At 42.5% G+C, this 13345-nt stretch overlaps 1 protein-coding gene and 1 pseudogene across 2 annotated transcripts in view; both read right to left on the bottom strand.

The window, feature by feature from the left end:
- stxbp1b (syntaxin binding protein 1b) overlaps positions 1-13345 on the bottom strand; it is a 34518-nt gene that overhangs the window by 5020 nt on the left and 16153 nt on the right. Inside the window, exons 8-19 of one of the 2 annotated variants that reach the window (XM_041998818.1) lie at positions 11467-11551; positions 7448-7578; positions 7160-7267; positions 7002-7062; positions 4600-4665; positions 4152-4232; positions 3928-4066; positions 3585-3694; positions 2425-2526; positions 2164-2249; positions 1887-2041; positions 1346-1469 (exon numbers count right to left, since the gene is read on the bottom strand). In XM_041998818.1, coding sequence (XP_041854752.1) covers positions 1360-1469; positions 1887-2041; positions 2164-2249; positions 2425-2526; positions 3585-3694; positions 3928-4066; positions 4152-4232; positions 4600-4665; positions 7002-7062; positions 7160-7267; positions 7448-7578; positions 11467-11551 — 1234 coding nt within the window. In that variant the 3' untranslated portion in view covers positions 1346-1359. The remainder of the gene's footprint in view (positions 1-1345; positions 1470-1886; positions 2042-2163; positions 2250-2424; positions 2527-3584; positions 3695-3927; positions 4067-4151; positions 4233-4599; positions 4666-7001; positions 7063-7159; positions 7268-7447; positions 7579-11466; positions 11552-13345) is intronic. The other variant, XM_041998819.1, reaches the window with a different exon arrangement.
- LOC121648497 lies at positions 9283-10804 on the bottom strand (annotated as a pseudogene).

Here is a 13345-nt window from a genome sequence, read left to right as displayed (position 1 = left end):
CAAACAGCTTTAAAATCTAACATGTGGTGTGAAAGGTAATAGTGGATTGTGCACAGACATCTCATTTCACATCATTTCCTTGATTTTATTCTAGACTGTTGGTGTCGCAGTTTCCTGGTTTTCTAGATTCTGTGCGTACACCTGGATCAGAGTTGCCGTGGAGGTAAGAACATTTTCCCCTCAGGTTTGGTTTTCGTAAATTCCAAAAGTTGACTATATTTGGCCTACGCTGGTTTTTGTACCTACACCAACTTGATAAATGAGCCCCTTGGTCAGGGTTTCCTAGTCACGTTTCATTACTCCAGTTAATATCAGCCAATTCTGCATTAAATTGAGATAATTTGGAATTAAGTGTTTTCTTACCTAAACTACCTTTTCTTTCTAAAATGTTGGAGGAACTTGCTTTGTAATGAAATGGGCCTTTACACTAAACTTTAATGTCAAGTAGGGGCCACAAAATATCATGCCACAGCTGCGAGTTTGAGACCCATGATCTACAGCATCATTATGTGGAAGCTCTGTTTTATTCCAGTTTAGCCAGCCTCTGGCTGGTACAGATTAAAAATTAAACAGCATTTTTACCTAAACTTTCTGACTGTTGCTCCTGAGCGCTTGGGCAAGTTGTTGATGTGTTGTAGTGCACGCCGGCTTTGACAGTACTTCTGTGAAAGTGAAACTCCTTCTTGCAGATTGTGCAAATCACGTTTTATTGATTGAATGATCCATCAATGTCCATTTCATACTTAAATCCATCCATAGAGCCAGCCAGCTCAACTTGTTCCATCTCCCTTCTAAACACCTTGATTCCCCACTGTCATTACAGAGAAACGTCAAAATATTAACACAATTAATTACATAAATTGGTTACTGCTCTTAATGCGTTATTTTTGACAGCCTTACGTATTACATTGTACTGCTGCATTATACTATATTATATTGTGTATTACTATCAAGTTACTTTGTTATATTTTACATTGACAGTTTTTTACTTTGTGTGTGTTGCACTGATGTCCTGATTGCACGTCTGCTTGTTTTTCCTGACCTGTTTCTTGTTGTCTTCCCACATAAACCCTGGAAACTTTGTGAAATAAATTGCCCCTCTGGGACAATAAAGTTTTTTTAATTGAAGTGAATTACTGAAAAATGACAAAGTCAGGGATGAAGACAGAGTTTGTATAAGTTTACCGTCAGGGAAGTCTACTTAAATGTACCCAAAAACACAGGTAGAGCACAATGAGGGTAAATGCAGTTTTACTGCCGAGAACAGAGTACAAGGACAACACTGGGCAGGATCTGGACTGGGAACACTGGGATTCACAACGCACACTGAGACTTGCATATTTACTTCCAAAACTCTGTTCACTCTGCAGCTGGTTCCTCTGTCCCCTCTGGTGGGGCGTTAGGGTCCAGGAAGTCTGGGTGCTGCAGCTCCTTTAGGAATTTAGTGGGGGTGAGGATGTGGGTGGCACCTATAAAGAAAAAGTCCTAAAAGCTTAGCGAGGACTCAATTTTGTCTCAAAATCTCATTTCATGATAAAGGTAATGAAACACGGCTGAAATTTATGGACTTTAAAGAGGACCAGACTGCACCAGTGTGAATGTGGCCTTACATATTAAACAAAACAAAAACACCTGAAATGTTACAGGATCTAATACAGCCCCAACCCGTTTCCTACTTCCTTAGTCTTGGTTAAAGTCCTTCAGGAATTTCCTGAGGAGTTTTTCAGCAATCATCATGGTCACCATACACTCTGGTCTACAATCAGCTGGTTGACTACCACCTCCTCTTACAATAAACTGATGAAGAGGATGTGATGTCATGTGAATACAACCAATAAAATTGATGGGCTGGCCCTTTAAAAACCAGGAGACTTGAGTAAACTCACCAATCAGAGCCTCCCACTTGCCATTGGCTTGTGTGACCTCATACACACAACGCATCTCGCTGTAGGTCATCCCTCCGATGATGAAGACGATGATTCTGGGTCCCGTCTTTATCTCAGTGGGGCCCCTGTTCTTGTGCCAGTTACCATAGCGAGCGCTGCACAATGAGAGCAAAGCAGATCAATGTTTCTAGGACAGGACTGAAGGATTTCTCTCTCTTGGTACATAAACACGATGCTGACACAGTGGAGGCAGTTTGTCCAGTGTGTTACTCCTTACCTTGATGGAGCGCTGGCTTTTGCAGACACCTGTCGCTGGGATATGTATGGGTACTGCTTAGGGTCAAGTTTGTCCTCAATTGCATCCTGTGAGAAGGAATAACATATTGTCCATCTCATCTGGTCCTTGCATGTATATCAAGGAGCATTTATATCACAAAATATTATCACATCTGTGGTCAGGAGGAGGAAGTCAAAGATAAATGTCAAACATGAGCCAGTTTCAATGTCTCTACACCCTGCTGGTGGCAGGAAGACGTACCTCAATGAGGTCTTTGACAAGCGGGGTCCACCTGGAGAGCTGGTAGGTCTGCTCGCTGATTCGTTCCTTACGATCCGGCTTCTTGGCTTTCTTGGCAGTGCCCTGTGAAGACACGGGTCTCAGACATCAGCAGAACAACACACCCATGTTGCTTTGACAACATTGTGCTAAAAGTCAGTTTTATTCAACCTAAAATATATATATATTTTCTACAAAACACTTTTAAAAGCCCCCAGTTTAATTCGTTTCCATTGTTTGAACTGAAATGTATATAGTGGACTGAAACTCCCAACAACACTGAGCTGGGATAGGCTCCACCCCCTCAGTGGTCTGGGCTGTTAGCACCATACGTTCTGAATGGGCACATCTGAGAGAAAAGCAGCTTTCCTGGAGGCAGCAGTCATCATGGACTTCCACAGATCTACGTTTAGGAGGTGACTGAGGAGTCTTCTTGTTTGGTTCTAACTACTTGCTTTCAGTTTTTACGCAGGTGACATGGTCTGAGGTTTGGTTTAGGTTTAGTTCCTGTTAGGTTTAGTTCCTGTCAGGTTTAGTTCCTCTTGTATTTAGTTATTTCAAGGTTTAGTTCCTATTTAGAGTTCTGTTTCCCCTGCCGGCTGGCTTGGTTTCAGTTAAGCTCTCTTAATATTCAGATTGGGTTTTTAACATGTCCCCTGTCTCGCCTGCTCCTTGTATATAATCTGTCTGGTTTCCTCTACTCTCTGCCACATCATTTTAATTAGTGTAGACACTTTTTTCCATCAGTAAATTACGAGTTTACTTTTGTTTCTATGTCCAACTGCCTGCTTCCTGTGCTGTTTTTCATGGATTGCAACAGATTAAAGAAAACAACAGAAGGTTCTTCCTCTCCCACTCACAAGCTGTCTTTTTAAAAATCTAGATATAAAAAAATAAGATCTGTTTTCTATTGCATGTAATTAAAAGTCAGCTGATCACTGGATAAAGTGGATATATCAAGTCCACTCAGTTTGCAGTGTTTTACTCCTGAGCAGCTTATGTAATCACATATATATATACATATATATATATATATATATATATATATATATATATATATATATATATATACACACACATACACACACACACACACACACACCTGTGTAGGTAATCAGGACTGGGATCCTGCTGCAGCTCACCTCTGAGATAATGGGAGCACCCATGTGGGCCATGTTGGAGATGATGTCACTGTCCTCAGGTGGGATGCTGGCATGCTGAAGAAGCTTACACAGGTTCTCCTCAGTCACGCCTGACACAAAACGCATGCAGTATACGTGTTCAGAACATGCAACACACACATGCGAGTACTAGAGTACATTTCTAGATGCAGCGCATGCAAGCAGAACACGAATGAATAGATCAGAAACAAAACAACAACATCTCCAACAGAACAACAGAGCACTGCTCCAGGGTAAACACATCTGCATGACTTCCTGTTTCCATGATACAGAAGCCAACAAGAAGCAGTGGAAGACGTCTTACCATTCTTAAGGAAGATGTAGAGCAGGATGATGCGGATCTTATCAAACACAGTGGTGTTGGCGTCCAGCAGGACAGGCACAATCAGCCTCATGGGATCCTTGATCTTCTCACCCTCTGGATCTGTGCCCATAGCCAGGTCCTGAAAATAGTGGAGGGCAGAAGGGTTCAAAGGTCAGCAGGTTTCCACATGAGGAAACACGTTAAAGAGGACCAGATAGATTTACCTGCTCAACACGACAGAGTTTGTCCACCGTGCCCTGGTAGCGGTTCATACAGTCCTCTGCCAGGTGGAGATGGGTTGAATACTGAGGAGAGACAGATGACGTGATGGTAAAAAGGCTGCTGGGAGGAAAACTAAAATCAGAATTAATCTAAAGCTGCAAAATTAGCTCAACCTCCAGGTTTTCTGAGCTTCTCTAAACTTCATTAACAACTGCTTACTGTCACTGCAGTTGCAGTGTTTTTCTCTTTTCTTGTTTCCATATTGTTACCCCGACCCTAACACACCTAGTGTTCATCATGCTAACTAGATCTGATCATCCTAACCAAAATCTAACAAGAAAGTGAAAAAATCAAAGTTTAATGTGTTAGCTAAGTTAGCTTTTTCCATTAAAGTCCTGGATCCCAGAATAAAAACTAGGAAGAACAGGGTTTTTGTTCCAGTGAGCTTACCTTACTGAGCTCCTTCTGGTACTGAGGCATCTTCTTCAACATCTGAGACAGTTCCTTCATGGTGGTCTGAAAGAAAAAATATTGTAGAATATCTGCAGTGTTTGTGTACTGAATATTCACTTCAGTACTTTGCGTGATGAACCTGTGTTTTAAAATCTTCTATCTCACTGAGAAGAGAATATGTTCAGCTGCAGTCATTTTATAGACAAATATTTTCTAATTAGTTCATTAAATGAGGTTCAGTGTGTGAACTGATCTTATTTTAGTGAGCTACGGATGTTTCTAGGATTTGTAGATCCATCAGGATCAGGGTTTTGAGAGTTCACATTGATTGTTTAATCAATAATCATTAAACACAAAGATAAAGATAAAAAATGGATATATGTTTTCATTTCATGTCAAAACTCGGGCATGGGAGGAGTTTGGAGAGACCATGGAGAATGACTTCTGGACGGCTTCGAGAAGATTTTGGTCCACCATCCAGTGGCTCAGGAGGGGAAAGCAATGCTCCATCAACACTGTGTACAGTGGGGATGGGGGACTGCTGACCTCGACTTGGGTGTTGTGAGGCGGTTGGGGGGGATAAGGCTCTGGATGCTGTAGGGCTGTCTTGGCTGACATGCCTCTGCAGCATCGCGTGGACATCGGGGACAGTTCCCCTGGACTGGCAGACTGGGGTGGTGGAGGAGGAGCAGTGTGGTTTTCGTCCTGGTCGTGGAACAGTGGGCCAGTGGACCAGCTCTACAACCTCTTCAGGGTCTTGGAGGGGGCATGGGAGTTTGCTCAACCAGTCTACATGTGTTTTGTGGACTTGGGGAAGGCGTGTGTCCCCCGGGGATACCTGTGGGGGCTACTCCTGTGGAGTGCTGGACCCGCTTGTACAAGCTCTCCGGTCCCTGTACGACCGGTGTCATAGCTTGGTCCGCATCGCTGGCAGTAAATCAGACTAGTTTCTGGTGAGGATTGGACTCCGCCAAGGCTGCCCTTTGTCACCGATTCTGTTCATAACTTTTATGGACAGAATTTCTATGCGCAGCCGATGCATTGAGGGGATCCAGTTTGGTGGCCTCAGGATTGGGTCTTTGCTCTTTGAGGATGATGTGGTTCTGTTGGCTTCATTGGGCCGTGATCTTCAGCTCTCACTGGAGTGATTCGCAGCCGAGTGTGAAGTGGCTGGGATGAGAATCAGCACCTTTCCAAGACCATGGTCCTCAGCCGGAAAAGGGTGGAGTGCTTTCTCCGAGTCGGGAATGAGGTCCTGCCCCAAGTGGAGGAGTTCACGTATCACGGAGTCTTGTTCAGAAGTGAGGGAAGGATGGAGCGGGAGATCGACAGGCGGATCGGTGCGGTGTCTGCAGTGATGCGGACTCTGCATCGGTCTGTCGTGGTGAAGAAGGAGCTGAGCCAAAAGGCAAAGCTCTCGATTTACCTGTCGATCTACGTTCCTACCCTCACCTATGGTCATGAGCTGTGGGTAGTGACCGAAAAAAGGAGATTGCAAATAAAAGTCGCCAAAATAAGTTTTCTCCGCAGGGTTGCCAGGCTCTCACTTAGGGTGAGAAACTCTGTGATCCGGGAGGGGCTCAGAGTAGAGCTCCTGCTCCTCCGCATCGAGAGGAGCCAGATGAGGTGGCTCGGGCATCTGGTCAGGATGCCTCCTGGATGCCTCTCTGGTGAGCTGTTCTGATCATGTCCCACTGGAAGGAGGCCCCTGGGAAAACCCAGGACATGCTTAAATGACTACATCTTGTGGCTGGCCTGGGAACGCCTCGGGATTCCCCCAGACAAGCTGGTGAATGTGGCTGGGGAGAGGGAAGTCTGGGTTTCCCTGCTTAGGCAGCTGCCCCCGCAACTCATACCCATTTTCCAGTCAAAAACCTTAAATAATTCTTAAATATAACTCATACAATTTTAGATTTTCTTATTGCTTCTTGAATATGTATTTTATTAAATAAGAGAACAAAAATATTTTGGAAAATTTGTAAAAATACCCATCATGTCACCCTCTCTTCTTCCACAGCTTTAGGAAAGCAGCTGGAAAACATTTTTCTTTTTTTCATTTTTCTTTTCATCATAGGTTAGCAGAAACCCCCAGGTTCAGCAGGATTGCATGGCTTGTTTCTCTAGATTATTATTTCAAGCATGTTCTAACATTTATGAACATCCACATTTCCTTCTCCTCATATCAAGTTACTTTTACAATATTATGTATTTACAACATGCTCAGAGTTATTCAGGTAATTCAAGTTGGTTGTTCTCGCTCAGGTTTAAAAGTGATTTTTTTTTTTTTTTTTTTTTTATCCAAGCAGTTTGGGTATTATTTTTTAATAAAAACCAACTAGTTAAATTTCACAGTGAAGCTCAGAGTGAAAGTCTGGCTTTGTTTCCAGAGAGGTGTCTACCTTTTCTCCAGTGTTCATCTTCTTGCTGGCAGAGAATTCCTTCAGAGAACGGGTTACAGCCCTGGGCAGAGACAGAAAAAACAAAGAAAGTTAGTTTTCTGACAGTTTTCTGACTATGGAGGTTATCTTTGTGTGAGCATGAAGCCAGAGCTACTGACGTTGACACCTCAGCGATGTGTTTGTGTCTTAGAGACAGCCACAGGTCGTCATCCTCGTCCAGAACCACCTCCTTCATCCTGGTCTCTCCCATCCCACTAGTCTCAAAGCTGACAGAAACATGTTGACACTGCATGAGTCTTCTATTCCTCAGACTAAACATTAAACTACACGGGTGGGCAACTTAAACTGTCAGTTTATTCCAGAGCATGTATCAGATTTACGACGTGTCAGAACCAACAGCCAAATAATGAGATGATGGCGGCTCATCCCACCACAGCAGTCTTCACCTGTAGACGTCGTTCTCGATGCCCAGCAGGTCGTAGGCCATGGCCTGCAGGGTGAGCTCATGCAGGAGAGGAGACACGGGGTCAAATCCACGATCCAAAATGAGCATCTGAGTGCGTGACTTGTCTGGACCCTGAAGGCATCAGAGCACAAAAACCTGAACACACTATTTCACCCTGAACTCATCCTCTGGTTAAACAGAAGCTGACATCTGGTATCTTTGTTAGGATAAACATTTCTTACAGCACTTCTAAGAAAACAACTGAGAAAAAATATTTAACCCCTTAAAGCTAAAATTTATATACAATTATATAAAAACAAAATAAATAGAGTAAAAGTGGGGGAAAATAACATATAACAAAATATATTAACAAAACAAGGCTGGAAAAGATTATTTACAATTGAATATTAAATAGATTAATACCAATAAATAAATAATATTAAATGGCCAGAAGCTGTTTGTCACAAATTTGTGAAAATAAGAAGTTAAACATCAACCTTCAGAGCCTGTAAGGATTATTTATTGTTTGAGTTCATGTAACATCACTTCCTCCTCATCAGGTCAGTGTAACAGGAAGTGGTGGTCAACCAGGAAGTGGTGGTCAACCAGCTGGTTGTAGACCAGAGTGTGGTGATGTTTGTACTGGTTCTGGTTGTTCTAATAGATCAGATCCTGAAACTGATGGAGGTTCCTTCAGGTTCCTCAGGAAGTCATAAAAAGGGAGATCCATCCAAGGATTAATGAAAAGACGTAAAGAAACGTGTCTTGTAAACCTTTGGTTGGGATGATAAGGTTTTTTTGTTTTGTTTTTTTATTTGAACATTTATTTTGGTGAATTCATTAAATAAGATTCTGCAGGTCCTTTTTCCTAGGCTTGAACTGACAAAAAAAACCTGCATTACAAAAATAAACATGATTGTCTTTGAACCGTCCATACCTGCATTAAAATGGTAAATGGTCTGTATTTATATAACGCTTTGATACCCAATGCGCTTTACATTATACATTACATTCACACACACATGGCAGAAACTGCTATGCAAGGCGCTCGACCACGACCCATCAGGAGCAATTAGGGGTTCGGTGTCTTGCCCAAGGACACCTCGGCATGAACCCGACTTGGCCGAGGATCGAACCGGCAACCCTCAGGTTAGGAAACGACCGCTCTTCCTTGCTGAGCCACGCCGCCCCATGACCCACAGAGTCATTTGTACTGCTGAAGCAGTGAAGAACTAAATATCTAGATTTTGGATTTTAAGTTACCCAAGTTTGAGTTTGCATCTCTTGAACTAGAACCTGCCTTCTACAGATGATATACCCTTCCCCATTAAGCATTATAATAAAATAATAAGAATAATAAGCCAATTAGCTTTGAAGAAAGGTTTGCTGTCATACTTTTGACAGCAAACTGGTCAAAGTGATAAACTTGATGAGCAGGATGACAATACAAGAAATTTACATTCTCCCTAAACATGTTACTTCATGAGAACAGAAAGTCTTTTGAACAGAGTTTAGTCATTGGTTTCACCATTTCTTCTTGATTCTTTCAATTTTGCAAAACATCAGATCACATAATTAAGTCCTAATTAGTTTGAGAAAAAAATCTGTAGATCAAATTAGATGAAAAAATTAGCTTGTCTTAGATTTTAAGCTTTAATTTCTTGATACCGCCATAGCACTGTATTCCTAAATACATAAAGTTAAACTACTCCATGTGCATTTTGTAGCTCTATAAGGTCTAAAGTTGTTTGTTGCCATCCCAGAATACCAAACGTAAATCTTTTCTTTCACTTTACCATATTAAAAACATTACCAATGGTATATCAGAGAAGTGGTTTAAGTGGTATCGCGGAGCCCTTTCAGGCTTAGCAGGTGAGGTGATGGTAACATGAAAGATAAAGTGCAGTCAAATGGTACACAAAGCAGTGAGGCCTCCTCGTCACTCCAGAAGTCCTCGTCATCATCCATATCTACATCGTGGAAGAGTTGGTTATAACAGGGTGAATGTGGGTTGTTAAAGTGACTGTATGGATTGACTCTGCTGAGGATACCCATGCACAGCCAGCAGAAGTACTGTTTACATGAGGTCATCTTGTTACAGCCATCAACTTTCTGTATATTGGCTCCACAGCGGGGGCAGCATTTGCAGTTCTCATGGAGCCAGTCCCTGCTGAAGGATTCCTCCATTGCTTTCTGGATCACCCTTTTCCCAAAGCCCTGCTCCATGAACTTTTTTCCCTCAGATGTGGCATAGAGGTAATCATCTCTTAGGTTACGCAATTCATCTGCAGGTATTGTACAGTGGCACAGTGATAACCCAGTTTGCAAAGTGTGCAAAAAGCAGACTGGCAAGCAGAGCAAATCCCAATGGTTGTGTCTGGCTCCACCATTACAGCGGTGCCACAGCACTGACGGGGACAGTAGACCACATCGGCCATGAGGTCCAAAGTGGACTGAAGCAGCAAATGTCATATTGTGCAAACAGCTGCTCATCTACAAGCTGTTTTACCTGTGATGGTGTAGCTATTGAGGTACATTTGAGCTCAGGACAGTTAAGGCACTGAACATTCCCATCCCGTATTTGGATCTGGACGTATTAAGTCATGCAGGCCTTGCAGTAAACATGTTGGCACTCTGGAGTCCAGCTTCTCTACAAAGCAGATTCCACAGCAGAACACCTTGCTGTCAAACACCCTCTGCCGCTGGGCCTCATCAAAGTCCTGGAGCAGGGGGAGGCAGGGGGCCTGCATGTGGGTCCATCAAAACGATGACACGTGGATCTAGTTGTGACGATGATGAAAAGTGCTGTTCAAACTTTTCTTTTTTAACCTCTGTTTTCTTCTCCTCTGGTTTTTCCGATTGACTGTCACGCTGCGCCACAGCTGTGGAGTCAGGTTTCCTTCTTTCACTGTTTGCCTTACTGCTGCTCCTGATGACTTCAGGAGACTGGATGCCCAGAAAGTCCAGAGCCTCCTCATTGAGGAACTGGATCCACTTGAAGAGAACCACAGAGCCTTGGTTTTCCTCCCACAACTCATCCAGGCATCGATACAGAGAACTCATTTGAACTTTAGTCATCCATTTAGAGCTGAGAGTGAAAACAGGTGCAGATGTGGATGGATAGTTTTCAGGGAGCTCAAAATTGAGCACCAATGCAAGTGGAAAGCAGACATTATATTCAGTTGTCTTCCCTCCTTTTACAACCACCTTGAAATCAGGAGGGAGCATCAAACAGAGCTGTTTCTCTCCTCCCTGTGCCAACCCGCCCGCTGGAACTCCTCTTCATCATAGATACTTGCCAAAGCAAGTAGCTCATCTTCCTGAGCTTCCTTATCCTCAGACATTTACTTTCCTTATCTGACCCGAATACTAGTGACTTCTGCCCTCTGATTTGTTCTTGTCATGACAGTGTTGTGTGACAGCGTCGCCTCTGAACAGCATTTGTCTGCAGACCCGGAGACCTGCACATGTAGAGTGCTTTTTTTAACCTGAGCTAGTACTTTATCTTCATCCACCAGGATGTTTTAGCAATCTTTCTGATGAAGATGTTTCTGCTTGGACGTGTAGAAGCTGGTCTGAAGCAGCAGATAGTTCCAGATATCAGGAAATCTTTCCTGGATAACGTAGAAGGATCTATGACATCACACAGATCTGCTTTTTAAAGAATCTAGAGATTAACTCACATCTAAACTGTGGAAACACTCAAACGACGTCTCACATCTTCCTGAACATCAGCTCTGACTCTGCTTTGGTTGACCAACACTTTGTTAGCAGGAAGTAAGAGAAACTGGAGGTCATGTGACTAAAGACAATCAGTAAGAGTGATATGTTTATCTGACTCATATTTATCTGGTTATGTCCAAACAGCAGAAACAATAAGTGGAAAACTGTTGATAAAAAATCTTCTGTACAGTGTAACCTGCATATTATACCAGTGCTTGTTTGGAAGTAGCATTGTGTTTACTTTACTTTTCAACTGTTATGGATCCATCTGATTAATCATGCAGCTCCTCTCCTTACCTCTCCCATGGTGGGGTCATCAGCCTTGTAGCCATCCAGTTTCTCCTGAACCATTTGAGCCAGAACTGCACAGTCTTTGTACTCCCTGAGCCAAGAAACAAACACAGCAAAACAAGATCAGTTTGTTCATCATGCATCTCTTAGATTCTGGAAAATCTGAGTAGAAATGTGTTTGTAAATAAGCAGCGTGTTTATATCAAGATGCACTTCCACACTAACAAATGCTGGAGTCATACTTAACAGAAATGTTGTTACACCAGAACCCGAGTCAGAACCAGAACCTGAGTCAGAACCAGAACCTGAGTCAGATTCAGAACTAATACCAGATTCATAACCAAACCAGAAATAGAGTCAGATACAGAACATGGGTCACCTGCACAGTGAGATTCAGAAACAGGGTCAGAATCATGGTTAGAATCTACAACCAGAGTCAGAACCAGAACCCGAGTCAGAACCAAAACCAGAGTCACATTCAGAAGTAGGGTCAGAACCAGAACCAAAACCAGATTCATAACCAAACCAGAAATAGAGTCAGATACAGAACATGGGTCACCTGCACAGTGAGATTCAGAAACAGGGTCAGAATCATGGTTAGAATCTACAACCAGAGTCAGAACCAGAACCCGAGTCAGAACCAAAACCAGAGTCACATTCAGAAGTAGGGTCAGAACCAGAACCAAAACCAGATTCATAACCAAACCAGAAATAGAGTCAGATACAGAACATGGGTCACCTGCACAGTCAGATTCAGAAACAGGGTCAGAATCATGGTTAGAATCTACAACCAGAGTCAGAACCAGAACCAAAATCAGAACCAGAATCAGAGTCTGAACCAGAGCCAGAGTCAGAGAGGTGGGCATCTGCGATCAGAGACACAAACAATAACAGTTTCTGGTTGTTACTGGTTTGTTAGAACAGCTGATGAAAATGTCGGTAACCAGTTAAAGGACCATAACAGTGGACCATGACTTTAACTGGTTACCTCCATGACATCCTAAATAAATATGAATGACTCAACCAGATTCAGTATGTATTTAGAGCAAAGAGTATAACATCGTTCGGCATAAAGGAAGCAAAGGAATAGAAATAGTTAATGCATTGGATCAAGACAAACATGCTATTGCAACAATCATAGACTTTAGGAAAGAATTTAATACCATAAATCATTCTATACGTTGTAATAAACTGCAACTGTATGGAGTTAGAGGCGTCGCACTGAAATGGATTTCAAGTTGTTTGTCTGACCAACAACAGATGGTAAAGATGAGAGATTATTGGTGTGTTCAATTTGTACTTGGAAGTCAGATTTCCCGACATACTAGTCAGAAATACAATGCAAACGCCCCTTGAAGTCGGAGATCCGACTCAGAAAGTCAGGACAAACTCACCAACCCCGACTTCACTCAGTAAAGGTGGTTGCCCAACAAATCAATGGTTTATACCTTTAAAGACTTTATTTACACTTAACAAAACAAAGTTGTACACATGAAAAACTACATCAAAACAACCGCGTTCTTTTTCATATAGTAAAACACATTCACAATTTTTCTTAAGTGAAGTCATGGTTAACCCTCACCGTCTTTCATATTCTTCTGTCACAATGTCAACATACTGGTTCAGTAATGTTCTGTAAAGAGACAGAGCGAGCAAAACAAAGAGCTTCCTGGCCGCTTACATATAGGTTTAGCCAATTTTCTAATTTTGTCAACAAGAAAGCTGTTAGCTGGGATGTGGCGTCATTCTCAGATAAACCTCGGAGCTGAAATCGAATGTGTCTTGGTGTATAGAAATTGCCCGTGGTCTTCCTCAGGGGTCAGTATTGGGCGCCAAATTGTTTAACATATACACACATTTTATATTTCAAGTATCTAAAATACTA

Source organism: Melanotaenia boesemani, chromosome 11 (assembly GCF_017639745.1).
Source record: "Melanotaenia boesemani isolate fMelBoe1 chromosome 11, fMelBoe1.pri, whole genome shotgun sequence".
Classification (NCBI taxonomy): Eukaryota; Metazoa; Chordata; class Actinopteri; order Atheriniformes; family Melanotaeniidae; genus Melanotaenia; species Melanotaenia boesemani.
The sequence above is the reverse complement of the archived record's forward strand: the minus strand, read 5'-3'. Positions and strand labels throughout refer to the sequence as shown.